The 24,456-nt window shown below is 45.9% G+C and overlaps 1 protein-coding gene across 2 annotated transcripts in view; it reads left to right on the top strand.

Moving 5' to 3' along the window:
• The first annotated feature begins 5,981 nt into the window (after positions 1-5,981).
• The window catches only part of LOC111840940 (C-C chemokine receptor type 4-like), a 24,615-nt gene continuing 6,140 nt past the window's right edge, over positions 5,982-24,456 (top strand). The window contains exon 1 of one of the 2 annotated variants that reach the window (XM_072716706.1): positions 5,982-6,278. Coding sequence is in view for 1 of the 2 variants with exons in the window: in XM_072716702.1 (XP_072572803.1) it covers positions 14,001-14,080 (80 nt within the window). In the remaining variant the exon portion in view is untranslated. Of the gene's footprint in view, positions 6,279-13,846; positions 14,081-24,456 lie in introns of those variants that run through there. The other variant, XM_072716702.1, reaches the window with a different exon arrangement.

Below are 24,456 nucleotides of genomic sequence, written 5' to 3'. Positions count from 1 at the left end.
TCTCAGTACTAGTTTATCCCAAAGGTGTTTGATGGGGTTGAGGTCAGGGCTCTGTGTGGGCTGGTCAACTTCTTCCACACAAAACTCACCCAACAATGTCTTTATGGACCTTGCTTTGTGCACTGGAGCACAGTCATGCTGGCACAGAAAAGGACCTTCCCCAAACTGTCCCCACAAAGTTGAAAGGATAGAGGTAAGGAGCATGCACTGATTACAGTGCGTTTGCCGCACCCACTGCATGACAAACCACCTCAGGGATGAGAATCTGAGTGAAGCCATGTGGCAGGTGACACCTCAGCACCACATGAGTCCGAATGGACCAGTGTGAGGTTTTTTTCTGGTGGCTGAAGTGCCAATCCTGCCACCAACCCCCAAGTTATTCCCTGTAAGTTGGAGGACCTCCTTATAGGGCTGGATGTAGATTAACGTCATACCCAGGACGATAGAAACAGATAGACGAAAGGATAGAATAGTGCAAAATGTCTTGCTTCTTAACTCCTTAACCACAACCCCATACCATTATCCCTCCTCCACCAAACGTTACAGTTGGCACAATACAGTCAAGCAGGTAACGTTCTCCTGGCATCTGCCAAACCCAGACTCATCCATCAGACTGCCAGACAGAGAAGCGTGATTCATCACTCTACAGTTTCCACTGATCCAGAGTCCAGTGGCAGTGTGCTTTACACCACTCCATCCAACGCTTGGCATTGTGCTTGGTGATGTGAGGCTTGCATGCAGCTGCTCGGCCATGGAAGCCCATTCCATGAAGCTCCCGGGGCAGGTTTTGTGCTGGAGTTAATGCCAGAGGAAGTTTGAAACTCTGCAGATACTGAATCAACAGAGCGTTTGCAACTTTGCACCTCAGCACCACCACCCCGCTCTGTTACTTACCATGGTCTAACGCTTCATGGTTGAGTTTCTATTGTTTCTAAACACTTCCACTTTGCAACAAGACCCCTTAGAGTGACTTATTGCAAAGGTGGTATCCTATGCCAGTACCACGCTTGAATCCAGTGAGCTCTTCAGAATGACCTGACTGCATGGCTAAGTACTTGATTATATCCACCTGTGGCAGTGGGTCTGAATGAAACAACTGATTTCAGTGAGTAAGAGGTGTGCCCAAATACATTTGTCCATATATTACATTGTGAGGACATTTCTTCCCCACAATGTGATAAAAACCTGTTATTTTGATGTTGTGGGGACCATTTTTTCAATCACCCACAAGGGGCAACTCAATTTTATGAAATCTGTAACAGCGATCAAAAAATAAAAAATGTCAAATGTCTTGTATCGTGACGTTACAACCAATGCAGGAGGGAGGGGCAGGCATGGGGGCAAACAAAAAGGGGCGGGGTTTATTAAGGAAGGGGAACAGGGTAAACAAAAGCTGACTGTGGGGGGTCGAACATAAGCCAAACCTGGCAAGTCGGGAAACCACTGAGCGCACACTAGGGCGACATCAATGACCGGACTGGGGAGCAGAGGACTGGGAGACACTGTTATTTACCCTGCCTGAAAAAGATCACAGAATTAACCATCGGCAAATCAATGGAGGCAGAACAGGAGAGGGCCAATGATTTAAATCAGTCCTTCTATAACATGGCACCTCACACATCTGTGCACGCACTGACCATCAGGAAATTCAGGAATTTTCCCAGGAGGCCAATCTTTCTTCCCCAATGCCGAGGTCTACTAGAATGGATTTCCCAAAAACAGTATTTTTCTCATACTGTACGCTCTGTTGTCTATTCATTCTCTCTATAGCTCTGTCTGAAATGTTCTGTTAGAGGTTTAAGTGCCACCCAGTCTCACTGGAGACCGTGGTGGAACAGAGAACACGCAGGAAATTTCTGGCTATACTGGAGAATGTCTCCCACCCTCTGCAAGTCATTTTTAGTGATGGAGTGAGACAATTGCACTATATAGCTCGTTACTGCCTTTGGTCATTAGACTTTAGAATGAGTCACTCTATGGTGAGGGGAACGACCTACGGTCTGAATGGAGCAGAACTGCTTAGGTACAATCACAGAACATTCATTTGTTCACTGTACTGTACAACCTATTGTACAATATTATTTATTACTGTACTGTACAACCCATTATACCAATCATGTGCAGGGGGGGGGGCGGGGGCTTGAGCGCCTGCCCCTTTCCTCTTGGGTTCCCCAAATGCCCTTTTCTTGAGGCATTTTTTTTTTTTTTTTAAATGTGTGTGTGCGTGTTGAATCCCGCCTGTGCCCCTCAACAATAGCATTTAACTATTAATCACAATTTTGCTAAATAAAAGGACCTGGCTTGCATCAGTCACATGACGACCATTAACCAATGCTCACTCTTGATGGCAGAGCGCGCTGGTTACGCGCTGGGAACGAGCTCGCAAAGAGCACGCGCATTTTTTGCCAGCTGGGCGGTGTGGAGCTGTAGGGGAAACACACAAATTAATTGGGAGACGCAGACTGATGCAACAAAAACCAGTAAGTAGGGTGTACAGCGTACACTATAGTCTATTAGCACACAGGAGTATTAGGTTATTATGTACACGTTGTTAAGTTGTCTTGTGGCAATTGACGAATTGAAACAAATGAGCATGCTGGGTGTGCACAGTGTGCAACAGCGCGGCAAATGATTACCTGTCCTTTTATTAACTGCCGAAGTAGTGGTGGTCAGGAGACGGGCGGAGCAGGAGGCGGTGGCGCAGCTGGGATCTCGGGCAGCAGCGGAGGCCTAGGAGCCTCGGGCGTTTCGGGCGGAGCCGAGACAGCGGGCGCAGCTGCAGGCGGCGACAGGACCTCGGCCGCAGGGGCCGGAGCGTGAGCCGGCGAGACAGGCAGGATGGGCGTAGCCCAGGATAGGCGTGGGCGGATCTGCAGGCGTTGCAGCAGGCAGAGGTAGAGCTGCAGCAGGAGCCTCGGGCACAGCAGAAGGGAGCTCGGGCGGTGCAGCGACCGCCGACTCTGGGCCAGCAGGGGGCGCCGCAGCGACCGCCGACTCTGGGCCAGCAGGGGGCGCCGCAGCGACTGCAGACTTGGGTCCAGCAGGGGACGCCGCAGCAGGAGCCTTGGGCGGCGCCACAGGAACCGCCGATTCAGGGCCAGCAGGGGGTGCTGTCGCAGCCAGAGGGACAAGCAGGGCAGGCAGGACAGGTGCTGGCAGGACAGGCAGGGCAGGCAGGACAGGCGCCGGCGGGACAGGCAGGGCAGGCAGGACAGGCGCCGGCGGGACAGACAGGGCAGGCAGGACAGGCGCCGGTAGGACAGGCAGGACAGGCGCTGGCGGGACAGGCAGGGCAGGCAGGACAGGCGCCGGCTGGACAGGCAGGGCAGGCAGGACAGGCGCCGGCGGGACAGGCAGGGCAGGCAGGACAGGTGCCGGCAGGACAGGCAGGGCAGGCAGGACAGGCGCCGGCTGGACAGGCAGGGCAGGCAGGACAGGCGCCGGCTGGACAGGCAGGGCAGGCAGGACAGGGTCCCACTCCTCACTCAGGAGGGTCCCACTCCGGCTGGCTAAAATTAAAGCCACGGGGTCCTCCTGGACCTCAGGCTGATTTAGCCAAAACAGCACCTCCTGCAGCAGACCAAGGCGCTGGTCCTCGGTCGGCCGTGGTGCGTCTTGAGCGAGATCGGTCATTCTGTTATGATCGCCGAGTGTAGAGCAGGCAGGTAGGCGAGGAAGGATGAGGCGGGTAGCCCAGGAGTCGGGGCATTTGGGTTTATTGAGGGAGACGAGGGTAGGAGGGAGCAAACAAAGACAAACAGCACTACAATCCGACAACACTTTAGCCACCTTAATGACCGATCTGGGGAATATGGCCACAGACATGGACTAAATACACAGGACAGAAGATAACAGGAAACAGGCGATTCCAATCAGGGTAGGACACATGGGTAATGAGGGGGCGTGGCACACACAAGGATCGGACGAGCAGGGCGTGACGGCAAGAGTTGCTAAGTGTGGATAATTAATAGATTAATGCAATAGCAAATTATGCCTTGTTCTCAGATGGGCAGCAAGTGGAGAGTGATAGATCAGATGAGGAGATGGAAGGAGGAAGAGAGGCAAAGAGTGAGTCCTGAGCCTAGAGAGAATGTAGAGGAAAGGGCAAGCCAGGAGAAAGGGGCTGGAGTGAAAGAGTCAGAGAGTGAGTCAGAGCCCAGAGATGAGGAGAGTGAATAATCCATGGCTAGAGTATTCTCCAAGTGTTGATGCTATGTTTTGTTTCAGCTGCCGTCTTTTCTTAAATGATGAAAAGTACACGTCGCAAAACCTGGAAAACAGAAGGGTTAAATTGGTGGAGAAGGGCTTTAGAGAAGATTAAAGAGCACAGTGCCTCAGAGTCTCACATGTGTGGTATGGTGAGGTGGAACTCATTTTAAAAAAAAACCTTGGAGGCAGCTTTTGAGGTAGCTGACCAAGTGTCACAAGCTGCAAAAGACAAAGAGAGAGAGAGAAACAGAGAAATTTTGTCTCGTTTGATAGCCATCACTCTTTACCTAGCAAGACAGGGTATGCCTTTCAAGGGAAGATGTTGAGACCTTGTCAAGCCAAAATCGAAGCCATAAAAGAGCGACAGGGACCTGGAAAAGGACCTCGTGTCTCGCGCCTCTCAAACAGAAGTCAGAATGACATAATGGCTTTGGCCACATCAGTAAGACGTGTCATCCAATCAGAAATGCAAGAGCGTGAAATCTTTTCTATATTGACGGATGAAACCACAGATGTGTTGCACGCCGAGAAGGTTTCCTTTGCTGTCAGATATGTGCACAACATGGAAATCAAGGAGCGCTTCCTTCAGGTGTGTAATGTGGAGTCAACAAGTGGAGATGCTCTTGAAAAGCTAGTGATGGCTCTACTGAAAGAAAATAACCTGAAGATCGACAACATCCGGGGTCAAGGTTACGATGGGGCTGCAAACATGAGCGGGCGCTTTAAGGGACTTCAGTCCAGAATACAAAAAAAAAAAACCAAAGGCCTTGTACAGTATGTGCACTGTCATACATGTGTTTCGAACATGTGTTTTGTCAGCTTTTTCAGTCTATTTACACTTTTGTGGGCAACTCGTCTAAACGACACTCTGCATTTTTTAAAATGCAGAAGAAGCTGGAGCTGCAGAAGCTGTCAGACACTAGGTGGGCCTGTAGAGAAACTGCCCTCAATACAATGAGGAAGATCCTCCCAGCTGACATGCAGTTTCTTGATGAAATACTACAGCAAGATCCCCCAGACTCTTCAGCAGGTGATGCAATGATCCTTCTCAAAAGCATCAATTTTCAATTCATCCTGTGTCTGGAGATCACCTGTCCCATCTTCCAAGTGACTGCTACTGCATCTGATGCATTGCAGCAGAAAGACATTGACCTGGTTGCAGATACAAGACTCTCTCAGCCCTGCTCTCCAAACTACGAAAAATCATGGATTTGATCAACTGGTCTCTCAACGCAATTGACACCATCTTCTCGACGAGAAGTCCAGGTTCGGGGGAACCTGACTGTCATGCAGGAATGTACGCAGCTGGCTACACGATGGACGGATGGGAGAAGTGGAGGGTCGTGTCTGGCAGCTCTGTCCGTGGAGGACATCGAAGATATTTACCTATTCGGAACCATGATTACAGGTCTGATGCTGATTGGATTAGGCATTGCCCTGGTTTATCGAAGATTGAAGAAAATGGTGACAGCCGCTCAAAGCCCCACTAGGCTGGCCGGGATGATTGACGGAGTTGGCAGAGCTGTTGGCACTCAGATTGTGGTTATAGATCACAAATTGGATACTATTGATCGCAGATTGGATAATATGACTGTGACTATTGATCGCAAATTGGATAACATCACGGAGAAGCTCACGGCTTTGCAAAGGATTTTGGATGGCGGAGACCAGCGTGGACATTAGAGGAGCTGCGAAATTACAGCTTCTCACCCATAAACCCGAACAAACCTATTCTATCTGCTTTTGGCTCCCCTCTAATCAGCATTGGCCTTGGCCAAGGCCGCTGCTGAATTAACAACTCCCCCGGAAGAACAAGGCAGTGAGACTCTCTTGCATTCCTCTCCCCCAATCCCAAGGACACCTGGATACACACACACATATACATACGTACAGATACACACTCACCGCACCCTCCCCCCAACCCACGCCTTCGCCGCTTCATACCCCCAGCGTGAACAGGCGGGTCTGTGAACAGGCGGGTCTGTGACCGGCGCTGGATTTGGCTGCAGGACCGGATGGCTGTCTGTCTATGCTGGACTACCTCCACCTCCCCATTTCCCTCCCCTGTTGTAAGTCACGACTTTTTATGTTGTAAGGTGTAGTGACTATGTGGTTATGTTGCTGAGGTGTTTTTTTCTGTTCCTACATTATACTCCCTACTGGAGTACAGTCTGGGGGCTGTTTTTTTATTCTCCTCCTCTCTCCTCATGAAATTCTGTTTTCTCTGTTCTTCCTATATCCCCCGTCTTCCTGACCTGTCTACCCCCTATAATGTGATGTTTGTATATGTATGGTCGGGTTGATGGCCAGTTTTTCGCTGGTACTTGTGACTAGTGACATGATGTATTGCAACAGCAATAAAGGGTTTTCATCATCAACAACACTGGAAACAGAGTGTTTTAGAGATAAATATGAATGGGGAAATTAGTGACACGAGTCAGGAGAAAATGATTGACGGGAATTGCATAGCAATCTATTCCTGTTGTGTATAAAGGACACTGACTTTGTGAGGGGGGAGTTCCCTGTGTCATTTGTCTGGGGAATGTAATCGTGCATGAGACTCCAAGAATTCACCAAGAATTTAAGAAAAATGTGCAATGTAGTATAAATGTTGCATTCAGCAGCTCGAGTGGAGGGAAAATATAATGGAGTGGAGTGTAAAGTGCATAAACAAGGTCAATTGCGAGTTCAGGTGTGTGTGGGGGCAGTAGGGGGGCATGTAGTGATGGCTTGTACGAAAAAGCTTTCACACAGTCAGGCTGATTGGGCTTTAATGCTGCAATAGCGTCTGCCAGATGGAAGCAGCATGAGGAGTCATGTGGGAGGTGTGCGGAGTCGGTGTGAGGGGAGTGAGGAGTGTGGGGGGTGTGAGGAGTCTGTGTGAGGAGTCCTTGTGAGGGGTTCATGTGAGGAGTCGTGTGAGGGGAGTGAGGAGTGTGGGGGGTGTGAGGAGTCCGTGTGAGGAGTCCTTGTGTGGGAAATGAGGAGTCCGCGTGAGGGGAGTGAGGAGTCAGTGTGAGGGGTGTGAGGAGTCCGTGTGAGGGGAATGAGGAGTCAGTGTGAGGAGTCTGTGTGAGGGGAATGAGGAGTCAGTGTGAGGGGTGTGAGGAGTCGGTGTGAGGAGTCTTTGTGAGGGGTGTGAGGAGTCGGTGTGAGGGGAGTGAGGAGTGTGGGGGGTGTGAGGAGTCCTTGTGAGGGAAATGAGGATTCCGTGTGAGGGGAGTGAGGAGTCAGTGTGAGGGGTGTGAGGAGTCAGTGTGAGGGGAGTGAGGGGTCCGTGTGAGGGGTCCGTGTGAGGAGTCCGTGTGAGGGGAGTGAGGAGTCAGTGTGAGGGGAGTGAGGAGTCAGTGTGAGGGGAATGAGGAGTCAGTGTGAGGGGTGTGAGGAGTCCGTGTGAGGGGAGTGAGGGGTCCATGTGAGGGGAATGAGGAATCAGTGTGAGGAGTGTGAGGAGTCTGTGTGAGGGGAGTGAGGAGTCAGTGTGAGGGGAATGAGGAGTCAGTGTGAGGGGTGTGAGGAGTCAGTGTGAGGGGAGTGAGGTGTCCGTGTGAGGGGTCCATGTGAGGAGTCCGTGTGAGGGGAGTGAGGAGTCAGTGTGAGGGGAGTGAGGAGTCAGTGTGAGGGGAATGAGGAGTCCGTGTGAGGGGAGTGAGGGGTCCGTGTGAGGGGAGTGAGGGGTCCGTGTGAGGAGTCCGTGTGAGGGGAGTGAGGAGTCAGTGTGAGGGGAATGAGGAATCAGTGTGAGGAGTGTGAGGAGTCCGTGTGAGGGGAGTGAGGGGTCCGTGTGAGGGGAGTGAGGTGTCCGTGTGAGGGGTCCGTGTGAGGAGTCCGTGTGAGGGGAGTGAGGAGTCCGTGTGAGGGGAGTGAGGGGTCCGTGTGAGGGGAGTGAGGGGTCCATGTGAGGGGAATGAGGAGTCAGTGTGTGGAGTGTGAGGAGTCTGTGTGAGGGGAGTGAGGAGTCAGTGTGAGGGGTGTGAGGAGTCCGTGTGAGGGGAATGAGGAGTCAGTGTGAGGGGAGTGAGGGGTCCGTGTGAGGGGTCCGTGTGAGGAGTCCGTGTGAGGGGAGTGAGGAGTCAGTGTGAAGGGAGTGAGGAGTCAGTGTGAGGGGAATGAGGAGTCAGTGTGAGGGGTGTGAGGAGTCCGTGTGAGGGGAGTGAGGGGTCCATGTGAGGGGAATGAGGAATCAGTGTGAGGGGTGTGAGGAGTCCGTGTGAGGGGAGTGAGGGGTCCGTGTGAGGGGAGTGAGGGGTCCGTGTGAGGAGTCCGTGTGAGGGGAGTGAGGAGTCAGTGTGAGGGGAATGAGGAGTCAGTGTGAGGGGTGTGAGGAGTCCGTGTGAGGGGAGTGAGGGGTCCGTGTGAGGAGTCCGTGTGAGGGGAGTGAGGAGTCCGTGTGAGGGGAGTGAGGGGTCCGTGTGAGCAGTCCGTGTGAGGGGAGTGAGGGGTCCATGTGAGGGGAATGAGGAGTCAGTGTGAGGGGTGTGAGGAGTCCGTGTGAGGGGTGTGAGGAGTCCGTGTGAGGGGAGTGAGGGGTCCGTGTGAGGGGAGTGAGGGGTCCGTGTGAGGGGAGTGAGGGGTCCGTGTGAGGAGTCCGTGTGAGGGGAGTGAGGAGTCAGTGTGAGGGGAGTGAGGGGTCCGTGTGAGCAGTCCGTGTGAGGGGAGTGAGGGGTCCATGTGAGGGGAATGAGGAGTCAGTGTGAGGGGTGTGAGGAGTCCGTGTGAGGGGAGTGAGGGGTCCGTGTGAGGGGAGTGAGGTGTCCGTGTGAGGGGTCCGTGTGAGGAGTCCGTGTGAGGGGAATGAGGAGTCCGTGTGAGGGGAGTGAGGGGTCCGTGTGAGCAGTCCGTGTGAGGGGAGTGAGGGGTCCATGTGAGGGGAATGAGGAGTCAGTGTGAGGGGTGTGAGGAGTCCGTGTGAGGGGAGTGAGGGGTCCGTGTGAGGGGAGTGAGGTGTCCGTGTGAGGGGTCCGTGTGAGGAGTCCGTGTGAGGGGAGTGAGGAGTCAGTGTGAGGGGAATGAGGAGTCAGTGTGAGGGGTGTGAGGGGTCCATGTGAGAGGAATGAGGAGTCAGTGTGAGGAGTGTGAGGAGTCCGTGTGAGGGGAGTGAGGAGTCCGTGTGAGGGGAGTGAGGGATTGTTCTCAATGTACCACACAGCCAGCTGCTGAACCTCTTTTCTGTATGCTGATTCGTCATTGTGGCTGATGAGCCCTACCACAGTTGTGTCATCAGCGAACTTAATTATGTGGTTTGAGCTGTGCACGACAATTGTGGGTCAGCAGTGTGAACAGTAGTGGACTGAGCACGCAGCCCTGAGGAGCTCCTGTGCTCAATCTGATGGTGCTAGAGAAGTTGCTGCCAATATGGATGATCTATCATTCAGGCAGGATACTGAAGATTTCTTTGGCATTGGGGTGATGATGGTGGATTTGATGCATGTTGGGATGATCATCTGGCTCAGTGATGTGTTGAAGATGTCTGTGAAGACTTCAACCAGTTGATCAGCACATTCTGTGAACACGCGACCAGGAATGTTGTCTGGTCCAGCAGCTTTTCCTGGGTTGATCTTGGTTAAGGTACCCCTAACATCGGTTGTAGTCAGACAGATCACCTGGTCAGTAGTGGGAGGGGTGACTTTCCATGCAGGCTCTTTGTTCAGTCCATCAAACCGTGCGTAGAACTCGGTCAGATGTTCAGGGAGTGTGGCATCCCTGTCACTGCTGCTTGGTGCAGGCCTGAGTGACAGCCTAATTGCCCTTCCATAACCTGTGTGTATCTTTGGTGTTGTGGAAGTGGTTCTGGGTCTTGTGTGCATAGTCGCGCTTTGCTTTTCCGAGAGAGGGTGGCTGAAGGCAGTGCTGATAGCTTCGCAGAGCTCGCTTAGCACCTGTATCACTATGTTTGCTAAACAATTTTTTTAACTGATCTTTTCCACATTATCTTCTCCCCAGCCCAGATTCTCCAGCAGGCCTAGGCCACTCCCACAGCACACCCACAAAGAGAGGCGAGAGGGAAAGACACCAGGAAGGGGAAGAAACAGCACCACCTACAGACCAGTCTAGGCAGAGCTATAACTCCCTTTATTAAAGATTTAAGCCAACTCAGTTACTTATAAACTAAATAAATGATCAATGTGGAGCCATTTGAGGAGCAACGGCATGAAAGACTAGTACCAGTGAAATCGTGCAATAAGCTGATCATGACCATCAGACTTCAGTAGGAACCATGCACACATGAAAAGGCACCAGCAACCACATTTTCAACACCTTGATGTGACTGACAGCTACTTAAATGGCTGTAACTACAGGATCCACCTCATCAGTCATTGACTAGGACTCTGCAAGTAACATAAAAACACGAGTGGAATAAATAACCATTAGATAACCATCTCCTCCATCCACGTATCCTTCAGAGTGCCCAGATCATCGACAAGGCTTCTTTTTCTGTCACGGTAATGCTGTAGATTACACTCCTTTCTCATCCTGCTACATGAGCTGCTGCTCTAACATCCACCTGGATCTTAAATGATGGCCCCGTGGTGTAGTCGGGGACAGGGCAGTACTCGCGTAGCAGGAGCTTGCCTTTTTACATCTCTCACACCGGCTGAACTTAGCTGATCCTGTTAGTAAATCTGTGAGCGGGGCGAGAGGAGAAATTTGTGCATAAACTCCTGAAATAGCCCTCCATTCCCAAGAAGCATACCAGTTCCCGTTTTATAGGAGGGACAGGAAAACAATCAATAGTTGACACTTGTGCTTGTCTGCTTGTAACCCTAACCATAACCCTAACCTGACCATAACCATAACCCTAACCTGACCCTAACCGTACCCTAACGTTACTACTTTGCCTAAATAAACCACCCACTCACACTTTGCCAGGCTGATGGTGAGATGAGCCTCAGACAACCTCGTGAATATTGTGTGGACATGCTGTGCATGGTTCTCCCAGGGTTCGCTAAAAAGAATGACATCATCAAGATAGAATGTGGAATGTGCAAAACCAGATATTACCCGATTCATTAATCTTTGAAATGTTGCAGGGATGTTTCTCAACCCAAAACCCACCATAGAATATTAATATAACCCACTCTGAGTGATGTCGGAGTTAGTGGGAACTGTAAATCACCTTTCAATAAGATGAACTTACTGGCAAATTTTGCTATGCAATCACGGCCAAAGTAAATGGGACCACACACACAGTATAAGGCTTTAAAGGGACCCTGCTATGCTTCTCTGGTTAGTGTAGGGCAAGCTGACCAACCAGAGCACACCGATTTCAAGAGGGGTGGGGCTTAAAGCTCAAGAGAAGTAAAGTGAAGAGAGATGTACAGTATAAGAAAAAGTATGTTTTTGAAACACTGAAGCGTGTAAATCGTGTACAGTAGACCCCAAAAATAAAATTATGAACAGTGAAAATGAGCATAGTAGGGCCCCTTTAATGGAGCAGTAGTGGAGGGGGTCTGGGAGGGTGAGGGCCTTTAATAGCAGGGGTATAACGGTCTAATAGCCCCCCTGGCCGGGAAATTTTACTGAGTGTCCCTTTTGACAACAGACAATCATTTTGAAAATTCACAACAGTTTAAAAATACCCCCCCCCCCCCCCCCCCCCCCGGATTGGCAAATTTTACCAAGGGGAACCCTATCTATCCTGTGCATGTACCCAGGGACAAGGACAGTAGTCCAATTAAATGGCGTAGTCGAGCTCGACTTAGCTGTGCATGCAAACGTACTGACTGTCTCACTGTCTGATTACTGCCTTACTGTCTGGTTGCTATCTCACTGTCTGATTACTGTCTCACTGTCTCACTGTCTGATTACTGTCTTACTGTCTGGTTACTATCTCACTGTCTGATTACTGTCTCACTGTCTGATTACTGTCTTACTGTCTGGTTACTATCGAACTGTCTGATTACTGTCTCACTGTCTGATTACTGTCTTACTGTCTGGTTACTATCTCACTGTCTGATTACTGTCTTACTGTCTGGTTACTATCGAACTGTCTGATTACTGTCTTATTGTGTGGTTACTATCTCACTGTCTGATTACTATCTAACTGTCTGATTACTGTCTTATTATGTGGTTACTATCTAACTGTCTGATTACTGTCTTATTGTGTGGTTACTATCTAACTCTCTGATTACTGTCTTATTGTGTGGTTACTATCTCACTGTCTGATTACTATCTAACTGTCTGATTACTGTCTTATTATGTGGTTACTATCTAACTCTCTGATTACTGTCTTATTGTGTGGTTACTATCTAACTCTCTGATTACTGTCTTATTGTGTGGTTACTATCTAACTGTCTGATTACTGTCTTATTGTGTGGTTACTATCTAACTCTCTGATTACTGTCTTATTGTGTGGTTACTATCTAACTGTCTGATTACTGTCTTATTGTGTGGTTACTATATCACTGTCTGATTACTATCTCACTGTCTGATTACTGTCTTATTATGTGGTTACTATCTCACTGTCTGATTACTATCTCACTGTCTGATTACTGTCTTATTATGTGGTTACTATCTAACTGTCTGATTACTGTCTTATTGTGTGGTTACTATCTAACTGTCTGATTACTGTCTTATTATGTGGTTACTATCTCACTGTCTGATTACTATCTCACTGTCTGATTACTGTCTTATTATGTGGTTACTATCTAACTGTCTGATTACTGTCTTATTGTGTGGTTACTATCTAACTGTCTGATTACTGTCTTATTGTGTGGTTACTATCTAACTGTCTGATTACTGTCTTATTGTGTGGTTACTATCTAACTCTCTGATTACTGTCTTATTGTGTGGTTACTATCTAACTCTCTGATTACTGTCTTATTGTGTGGTTACTATCTAACTGTCTGATTACTGTGTTATTGTGTGGTTACTATCTAACTGTCTGATTACTGTCTTATTGTGTGGTTACTATATCACTGTCTGATTACTGTCTTAGTGTCTGATTACTGTGTTACTGTGTCATTTTGAACAGGGAGAGGAAGAAATAGCACCATCCACAGACCAGTTCTAGGCAGAACCTTAATGGCTGGGTAGATACATAGACGGATATTTCAAAATAAATAATGTCAATTTTTTGTGTCTGTCACATGCCCACTGACCAAACTAAAGTGAATGAAAATGTGTATATTCCTGTTTTTCAATTTTCCACAAATATTGCGTCATTTGGCCGGTTTCCATTTGGTACGCCTGCACCTCATCGCTTGTTCATGTTGTTTTCACATCATGGTACACTCTGTTTCAAATTGAGTTTGGAGTTTTGTAAGATGAAAAATTCTTGGAAAAAGTGGTGTGTAATAACAGTAATGCCCGTTCTCAAAAATGAAATACTAGTGATATTCTGATAAACTGACTTCTACCAAACTGTATCGACACTTGCTCTACTATAACTAAGGCTTCACTCTAATAGGTGACACTTTGAATAAATATGAGCAAATATTTCTTCATGCTTCATCCTTCCAGGTTAGGTCAAACACACAGTTACGTATGAATCATTTTTCACTATCAACGTGCGCACTCATATAGCACCATTAATAGTAGCATTCACCAGGATCACGGAGCTCTTAAGACATGCAGGGCCTTGTCCTGTCTCTCAAACTGAGAGCGTGGTTGTTAAAACATCTGAGCTAAACAAATCATGTAGGGTTTGTTTGGATTCATTTGGGTCTTCAGTCCTCAATGCACCAGCCTAGTGACGCCTCTGACCATTAAGAAGGAAGTTAAAATATAATGAGGAGTCAATGTGATGTTTCTGACCAGGACTAGCAATAGATTTTTTGGTTCCGTTTTTGATGCTTTCACTAGAGGACACAATGCCGCCCACTGCAAAAGCCTCCAACATCTTCACCATGAAGGATCTTTTCTATCAAAGGTGATTTTATGCTTTTATGTTCTTTAACACCTTTTAAACTACTTAAATGTAATTTTCTGTGCAGTAAAGGTGTCGGAAATGCTGCACACAGGTGCACCAGATATGATCAGATTTAAAAGAAGCTCTGCACAAAAGATAAGAATCTTTGGTGGTGGATAGAATAATCTTTCACACGATCAGGTGTAATAATCCTGTTTGCAGTAACACCTCTATGCCTGTTTGAGTTTCGGCTGGTGGATGAAAATGTACTGTGATAGTGAGATGGTCTGGAAATTTAATTTTTAAAAACTTAATCATGTTCATGTAAAAAATGTTGTTAGTAATATTTCAGTGCATTTTTTTTTCTTAATCCCTGTGTGTTATGCAAGATGGATCTGAAAATTGTCATTTTGGACCATGTCCTGTGATCTCAGCATCTGACACTGGAATTGAGGGGAGGTATTTTATTGTGGAAAAATGGGCATTTTACTACATTTTTACAGTTTTTCTCGATTGCTTTAGAGCATTTCGCAAATGACAATTAACATTTGCAAAACAGCAAGTGTAATTCCTGCACCGTATTGTCACATCTGCACAGCGGAATGTCATTTCTCATTGCTTCACACAGATTTTAAACTGTTTTGGTTCATATATGCAAATGGTTTTGTACAATTATCATTTTGCACAATTTTCAGTTGCTGCAGTCTAGATTATGCAGTTTCTCATAATTTTACACCCAGGACTATATATGTAAGTGATCATTGTGTTACCCACCACATGCAAAACAGTTTTTGATATGAATAAGTATCAATTTGCTAATGAAAAATGATCAGTCAGTGACAATGAGAAAGTGGGAACCGACTGTCATTTGGCATTGTGGAGCTCAGGAGCAGACTGACACTGACATGCTGACATATCTAAGCATTATGACTCTCATGGTTCAAACAATGCTGATTGTTCTTTTCATTTTGGTGGCACTGAATAATTTGTTGGTGGAATTATTCCACCAACGAGATACGAATTAATTGTTTTGGGTAACTTACAGGCTTTTTCAACTAAACCATAGTGTTGTGCAATGTGCATGAACTGTTTTGTGAAATGCTCATCTTGAGAATGTTAAGTATGTTTCATGAAATGTGCAAAATCAGTCTAAAAATCTGTAATCACCTCTGTTGTGCTGCTGTTCCGCTTTTTATTGTATCAATCAGGAAGTGTTTCTTTGCGTATGCCGTTATTTCTAGCCACATGGTGGCACAATTGTTTGAAAGTTCTGCTGATATGTTTGGTGTGTTTCTGTCTCAAATACTCTCCCCATTTTACCAAATGGTCCTTAAAGACAGGTGTCATTAGTCAACAAACATGGCACGTGTGAGTGCAGTAACCAAAGCTGCATATGCACGGCATATGGGGAAGGAGGGGAGACTAAGATGTCATAAAATGTACTTGAACAGGAACCGAGACCCATTCAAAATGATGATTCCTCACTTTTTTGCACGTCCCATCACACTCGCCTTTCAGCCATGGACACATACAAGTTAGGACAAGGCGGCGTTTAGAGTCAAAATCCGACACCCCAGGAGCAGTTCTCGGGGAGGGGTAACCCCTTCACATCAGCGAGGGATTAGGGGCAGAAGATCCCCACGAATGTAAAAATTCACAAATAATACTTGTCCCCCCGCGTAATCTTGACCAGTAACATTCTACTAGCCTGAATGACAACATAAAAAGTGTATTTGATCAATGTCTAAACAAACAGTATAGTGTACTGTACACTTCACATGTCAGATTGCTTTGTCATTTGTAGACTTAATCTAGACTGTTTTATATAACATACAAACTACTGTATGAACTGGGAGCACTACATTTTGGACTGAAAATTTTCCACAATGGTCACCAATAATCAGAATCAGAATCAGGTTTATCGGCCAAGTATGTGTGTGACACACACAAGGAATTTGTTTCCAGCAATTGGTGTCTCTCCAGTACAATATAATACAATAGAACAAAACAGTACAGATTAAATACAATATAAATATATATATATTTACAGTGAGAAAATGTACATAAAGTGCAACATGCTAAGTGCAAAGTGTATGGGATGGATGTCTTAGATTCAGTTGTTCCTGTGGCGACAGGTCCTGGTCTGCAGACTTCTGAATCGTCTGCCAGATCAAGTAGTTCAAAGATACAGTGCACAGGGTGTCATGGGTCAGTAACAATTTTCCCTGCCCTTTTCCTGGTTCTTGAAGTGTACAAGTCCTGGTGAGAGGGCAGGGGGGCACTGTCCGTCACAGTATGTTCCTGTCCTGCTTGGTTGCTGCTCCAAACCAGACTGTGATGGAGGAGCACAGGACGGACACGATGACTGCTGGGTAGATCTGGATCTGCAGCTCCTGTGGGAGATCGTACTTCCTCAGTTGTCGCAGGAAGTACATCCTCTGCTGGGCCTTCTTGAGGATGGAGGAGATGTTTGCTCTCCCACTTCAGGTCTTGGGAAATGATGGTTCTCAGGATCTTGAAGGTCTCCACAGGTGACACAAGGGTGCTGTGTATGGTGAGGGGGACCATTGCTGAGGGGTGTCTCCTAAAGTCCACTATCATCTCCACAGTCTTGAGTGTTCAGCTCAATGGACTCCATTAATAGAGAGGAGCATTCTAGGAGATGTAGAAATAGTCCTTCTGTGGACCCATCAGCGTAAATTACAAGGGGGATGGGGGGGGGGGGGGGGTTGTAACCCCCCCAATAAGCGAAACCGGCTAATACGAGTGTAGACCTCAGCCCCCCCAATGATGCCACATCCTTGCGTGCCTCTTTGTAATGTCTGGTTACCATGTATGTGACCTGCTGTGTACTGTGAGAGCTCCCTGCTTTTCACTGTGTCGGATTTGTGGTTATTGCTTGTGTGCATTCCTTTTAAGGGCTGCAACTAAAAGAGCTGTCTTGTTAAAACTGCTGTGCCTCGTCTCATTCATGCCACTGTGATGGCTGAGTCTGGCCAAACGCTACCTATGCACTGCTGCCTTACTACTGTACTACTGCCCTGCCTTCTGAAGGAGCTCTAGCACTTGCTTGTCATCACCTCCCTGCCCCCCGCTTTGTGACTCAAACGTTAAGATTGGGACAATGTGAATTGGGACTTTCCCTACCAGCCCCTGGAAGACGGGCTTCCCCTTTGAGTTTGGTTCCTCTTAAGGTTTCTTCCTTCTAGGGAGTTTTTCCTTGCCACTGTTGCCTCTGGCTTGCTCACTGGGGCCTTTGGGCGGGGATGCAGGCGCTTTGAGATGATGTAATGTTGTGAAAACGCGCTATTCAAATAAAATAGAATTGAATTGATGCCAGAAGTGAACCCAATGGCACTACTCTAGCGGGTGCTCCCAATATTGTTTGACAAGCCCGCTCCAGTCTGGCAGACCTGAAGGTGACTGTAGAGTGACAGATCAGGAGAATTGGGGGTTTTGCGGTGAGGTCAGCTTGCAAGAAGAAGCTCATATGCTGGAGTTACGGCAATAGGGGATGCTGGGTAGGCTTTTGCCCAAGAGCCTGACCCCATGGACAGAGGAGTGGGAGCCCCATCTGTATGAAGTGCTCTGGTCCCATGCAGTGTGTCCTCAAGCTTCCTGCCGGTCGCCCATCTGAGACGACTCCTCGCCGACCATCAAGGGCTCTCCGTTCGCCAACTGCGAGGAGCCACGACACCTCAGAGGCTCAGTGGGTATTTACCGTAAATCAGCTTGGGCAGTCATACAAGATCCCAGAGGGAAGTGGTGCTGACCAACTCGACTTAGAGGCTGCATGATAGTTTTCCATGTAGCAAACGGATCTCAACTTATCTGAGCCAAACGGCAGTCCAAGCATCTAGAATCATTCAGAGCAGTGCTTATCCCCTACCCTATAATCTAGCTTAATCTTAACCCTGGCCAAGGGAGTGTGCCCCATCAATGAGAACATACTGGAGTTAGCAAAGTCAGACAACCAAGAAGTAATCAAAACAATGTTTATTCACAATTAATACAAGAAGACATATAATCAACAAAACATATACTGTACGTAAATCAATCTAAGCTAAATCTAACTAGTGGTCACAAACTCCTACAATGTGTCCTATCGAGTCACAAATGTTATAAAATCAAAAGGTTACATCAGTGTTTTCCAACCCAGTCCTCGGGGAACTCTGAACAGTCCATGTTTTTGCTTCCTCTCAGTTCCTAGCATCTCTTCAGCAGGTATTGGGTTTTCCTGATTGGCTGGGAGCTGGGAGGGAGCAAAAACGTGGACTGTCCGGGGTTCCCCAAGGACTGGGTTGAGAAACACTGGGTTACATATCTCGGCTGAGGGAGCACAGAGTAACTGCGTGTCTCATATGTACAGTATGCTAATCACACCTAACGTGGGGGTTCTGACTAGAGAAAGTCCCCCGTACTGTCTTGTGCACCCTTTCCTAAATACCAAACCAAGCATTGAGTGTTTTTTGAAGATGGTGATACACCAATCTCTGTTATGATTATTGTTTTACTTAGAGATATTGGTTTTATGGCAATGTGATATCTTTGTGATCCCCTTTGGGGTATGCCATTAAATCACTGTAAGGATAACTTCTCAAACTAATTGTCAGTTGGAATGTTAACTGACAATTAGTCATTATGGCCATTTTTTCACTGAGGCGGCAGAGCCTTCCAGCAAGGCAAGGTTTTTCTAATTCTCTAGATCTTCATAATAGTTTAAGACTGAGACCATAATATCCGACATCAGACAATGCTTTTCCCAGTGCTTTCTGTGTGACCATTTGGGACCTGGAACAGGTGCAGGGGAGCAGGAAGGGGGGCAGGGTGGGGGTAGGATGGGTTTATGATCAGTAAACCTGAGGGTCTGCCTGTGGACTCTCTCTCCTTTAGTGGGGGTTGAGGTGAGGTTGCTGATATGTTGGTCTGAATACCTTTGCTCAGCCTTATTGGAGCCAAGTTCACTGTTTCCTCCTGGGTGAGAGACAGTGTAGGCTCAGGGTCACAGAGTCCTATGTGGTGGCAGCAGACGGTGTTCAAACCGTACTCATGCCCAAGCGACCATGTTATTGTGCTAGACGTTACGTTTTGGAAAAGTTTTGGATACCAGCACGGTGCTTAGATCTCCTTCAAATTACAGTTCAGAAACACGCAGCTTGTTTTCTCAACATCGCCCTCTAGGGTGTGATTGTGCACAGAACCTGCATCTGCCCTGTGATGTAATGGCATCCCAGGATGCTCCCCTACTTTGGTCACCAGCTCTGTGATGAGCATCCCTCTGAGCTCCTTGTCCATCTAGAGGGCGCAGGACCTCAAGTCAAGTCAATTGTGCTTTACTGTCATACCACATACTTTACAAGAAAGGACAGAGCAGGCTTTACTTCCTTAGGAGGCTGGGGTCCTTCAATGTCTGCAGCAAACTCCTGCTTATGTTCTACCAGTCTGTCATGGCCAGTGTCCTTTTCTATGCTGTGGTATGTTGGGGAGGCAGCACTAGGAAGAGGGATGCTGGACGACTGGACAGGCTGGTGAGAAAAGCAGCTCTGTGGGGGGCATGGAGCTGGAGTCACTGACATCAGCTGCAGATAGGAGGACCCTGAGCAGATGGCTCTCAATACAGGACAATGACCATCACCCTCTGCACACCACTTTCTCCAAACAGAGGAGCATGTTCAGTGATAGGCTCCTGTCTCTGTCATGCAGAACTGACAGGCTCAGAAGGTCCTTTGTCCCTAGGGCCATACAGCTCTTCAGCATCACAGTGAAGGGAGGAGTGTGATGGACTTAAAGGTTTAGGCCTGTATAGCACACTGCCCTCCTGTTATTTTTCCCTTGTACTGTTGCAGTATGTATGTGTGCGTGAATGTCATAGGTCTTTGCGCCTATATGTATGTACAATGTGTATAAGCTACTGGACACCTAAATTTCCTTCTGGATGAATAAAGTATCTCTATCTCTATCTATCTCTATCTATCACTTATAAACACCAATCAGCCATAACATTAAAAATGTCTACCTAATATTGATGATTCGTTTGGCTTCCTATTCGCATTGACCGATTCATTTGGCTTCCTATTCGCAGTGGCCGATTCGTTTGGCTTCCTATTTGCAGTGACCGATTCGTTTGGATTCCTATTGACAGTTACTGAATTTTTCCATGGCTGAAGTTAGCTTTCTATTCACAGTGTCGCTACAGAGGAGTGTTTCTAATGGATCATGCTGCAGTTTAAAGATAAGACATTTTGTAAATACCAAGTAAGATATGGATAAAACTTTTAAGCTGTAGAATGTATATTTGTTTCTTATAAGAATTTCACAAACCTCCGTGAATGAAATGAAATGAAAATGGTGGAATAACTCAGACATAATGTGGTATTTCCTTCATAAGAGTAAACTGGCAGTATGGCATGGAAAGCAATTGTGCGCATTCATTTGAATTGCTCAACACGTCATGTTTCCAGCTGTTTTTCAGGAATAAAACCAATATGGGCCAGGCTGATTTCAGTGTGTCTGTGCAGTGGTATATCTGTACTATGCATTTCATTAAACGAATAAGATCTCCATATTCCAGTTGGAAATTTGATGTCTTATTCAAATAAAGTGCTCAAGATGCAGATGTCGCCAGCTGTTTTTCAGGTATAAACCCTATCTGTACGGTGGCCCCTAGAGACAAAACACACACAAAAGAAAAAGCAGAAACAAAATGAAAATGCGCTGCAAATTAAAAAAACACACACAAGAGAAAAAGCAGAAACAAAATGAAAATGCGCAGCAAATTAAAAAAACACACACAAAAGAAAAAGCAGAAACAAAATGAAAATGCGCAGCAAATTAAAAAAACACACACAAAAGAAAAAGCAGAAACAAAATGAAAATGCGCAGCAAATTAAAAAAACACACACAAAAGAAAAAGCAGAAACAAAATGAAAATGCGCTGCAAATTAAAAAACACACACAAAAGAAAAAGCAGAAACAAAATGAAAATGCGCAGCAAATTAAAAAAACACACGCAAAAGAAAAAGCAGAAACAAAATGAAAATGCGCAGCAAGTTAAAAAAACGCACGCAAAAGAAAAAGCAGAAACAAAATGAAAATGCGCAGCAAGTTAAAAAAACACACGCAAAAGAAAAAGCAGAAACAAAATGAAAATGCGCAGCAAGTAGACAATCCCAAACCGGAAGTGCTCCACCACGCTAGGGGGCGCGGTGAGCTCATGTGGCACAGTCGCTACACAGTAGTGATGGGAAGTTCAACTGAATTAACTGATTTGATTCTTTCGAGCTGTCCATTGTAATTAATCGATTCTAAAATCGATTCTGTGATTCACTTTTTTTTCCGTCTTTTTTGCGCCTGACCGTATGAGTCAACGAATCATGGGATCGGATAATAAATCAAACGGTGTCTCAAGGTTACGTTATTTGACTGAAAGATGGGGCTGGTGTTCAACAAAAATGTTCAGCTTGACTATTCACAATAAAAAAAACAATATATAAAAAGCAGAAAGGGTGTCGATGCTGAATAAACACGCGTGTATATATAGTTCTTATTTTCTTGACTTTAGCCAAATTCATGTGCATGAGTATCAAGGACTACATAACAGTTAACAACTGCAATATTACCAATACGATCACACACACATACAATGAGCATGAGTAAACTTGCATACGTTGTTGTGTAAACGTCAAAGTTAATAAATATCTTTGGTTTTTGATGAAAGACATATGATATGGTTTTATTATGCAGAAATGCAATAATTTACTGTTGTGATAAATGAACACAGGGCTGCCAACTATCACGCATCTGGCGTGATACTCACGCTATCGGATTCTCACGCTCGTGCAAGAAATCTTACTGCAAATTTATATTATTACATTATAAACCTAAAATTAGCTGCAGCAAAAGCGTTGGGGTAGTTTGCAAACCCTACAGACCATTTACAAGGGAATAAAACTGTCACAAAGGTGTAAATGCGTGTGCGGACTTGTCTGAAATGGAAAATCTCTGGCCAACCGGCTGACCAAAGTTGACAGCCCTGTGAACAGCTGCGTTAATTTTATTCCTTTCAACAGCGTAACTGCATTTCCGCAGCAAATGCCGCGAGGCGGCGAGGGCTCTTGGGATCGGTTCGCAAACCATTCGTTTTAGTCACCGACCGAGTGTCCGAAAACCGTAAGTTCGATTTGTTCATCGAACGAACTCTCGGACTCAAGACTCAAACGGATGGTTTGCGAACCGATCCCAAGAGCCATTGCGGCGTTCACAACAGTAAATTATTGCATTTCTGCATAATAAAACCATATCATATGTCTTTCATCAAAAACCAAAGATATTTATTAACTTTGACGTTTACACAACAACGTATGCAAGTTTACTCATGCTCATTGTATGTGTGTGTGATCGTATTGGTAATATTGCAGTTAACTGTTATGTAGTCCTTGATACTCATGCACATGAATTTGGCTAAAGTCAAGAAAATAAGAACTATATATACACGCGTGTTTATTCAGCATCGACACCCTTTCTGCTTTTTATATATTGTTTTTTTTATTGTGAATAGTCAAGCTGAACATTTTTGTTGAACACCAGCCCCATCTTTCAGTCAAATAACGTAACCTTGAGACACCGTTTGATTTATTATCCGATCCCATGATTCGTTGACTCATACGGTCAGGCGCAAAAAAGACGGAAAAAAAAGTGAATCACAGAATCGATTTTAGAATCGATTCATTACAACGGACAGCTCGAAAGAATCAAATCAGTTAATTCAGTCGAACTTCCCATCACTACTGTGTAGCGACTGTGCCACATGAGCTCACCGCGCCCCCTAGCGTGGTGGAGCACTTCCGGTTTGGGATTGTCTACTTGCTGCGCATTTTCATTTTGTTTCTGCTTTTTCTTTTGCGTGTGTTTTTTTAACTTGCTGCGCATTTTCATTTTGTTTCTGCTTTTTCTTTTGCGTGCGTTTTTTTAACTTGCTGCGCATTTTCATTTTGTTTCTGCTTTTTCTTTTGCGTGTGTTTTTTTAATTTGCTGCGCATTTTCATTTTGTTTCTGCTTTTTCTTTTGTGTGTGTTTTTTAATTTGCAGCGCATTTTCATTTTGTTTCTGCTTTTTCTTTTGTGTGTGTTTTTTTAATTTGCAGCGCATTTTCATTTTGTTTCTGCTTTTTCTTTTGTGTGTGTTTTTTTAATTTGCTGCGCATTTTCATTTTGTTTCTGCTTTTTCTTTTGTGTGTGTTTTTTTAATTTGCTGCGCATTTTCATTTTGTTTCTGCTTTTTCTTTTGTGTGTGTTTTTTTAATTTGCTGCGCATTTTCATTTTGTTTCTGCTTTTTCTTTTGTGTGTGTTTTTTTAATTTGCTGCGCATTTTCATTTTGTTTCTGCTTTTTCTTTTGTGTGTGTTTTTTAATTTGCAGCGCATTTTCATTTTGTTTCTGCTTTTTCTTTTGTGTGTGTTTTTTAATTTGCAGCGCATTTTCATTTTGTTTCTGCTTTTTCTTTTGTGTGTGTTTTGTCTCTAGGGGCCACCGTAATCTGGGCCAAGTGTTTCCTTACAGTATTGTACCTGTTGTGTAGTATCCATTTCATATTTGCCTGGCCCAGGATAAACATGACCTTCGCGTTCCATTTGGACATGTGGCTTCTCATTTAAATTGCCCACCATGCCATGCTGTCAGTTTACCGTTACAAACTGCGGGGCATGTGCCACAGCAAACTCTGCCTTCTAATAAAAACAATAAGCTAAATTCAGCCATGGAATGAGATGCTAAGAATAAGAAGGCACCTGAATCGGAAGCGGCGAATACGTAGCTAACTTCAGCCTCGTCTGATATTGTGCAGCTCCCTCTTATGACACCAAAACAGCTGTGACCAGTCAAGGCATGAACTCTACAATACCTCTGAAGGTCAATAGCATCAGCAGAATATTTTGATTGGGGTGGCCGTCAGGGGCCAGTAATATTTTTGGGGGTGGCTGCACCTCACCATATTTATTCTATGGTTCCGCTTAGAAAATGAAACAATGCATATTTTGTTTTTATTATTTTGCTGTAGGGTGGCAACAGGGGTGGCCACGTCTTTACTTGGGCAGCCTTGGCATTGAGCTTGGTCATGTGAGGCTATAAATGTCGTCCTCTTGTGCTGTTTGTCTGTGTTGTTTTGCTTCTCGTCCAGCTTAATCATTCTCCCTGTCTTTGACAGTGTTGTTGATTGTCAAATAAGTCTAACTGTTCAAAATGTGTTTGTATGATGCATCTTGATTCAGTTCTTCAAAGATTCTGCATGTGGAAATTGTGTTCACCCTATAGGTACAATATGTTGAAGGTGTTATTTATTAATTTTAGATTCCACCAAATACGAAAGCTGAGTAGTATAGGAGTATAGGAATGGGCTGCTTT

Source organism: Paramormyrops kingsleyae, chromosome 9, assembly GCF_048594095.1.
Source record: "Paramormyrops kingsleyae isolate MSU_618 chromosome 9, PKINGS_0.4, whole genome shotgun sequence".
NCBI lineage: Eukaryota > Metazoa > Chordata > Actinopteri > Osteoglossiformes > Mormyridae > Paramormyrops > Paramormyrops kingsleyae.
This window is presented reverse-complemented; position numbering and strand designations above follow the sequence as displayed.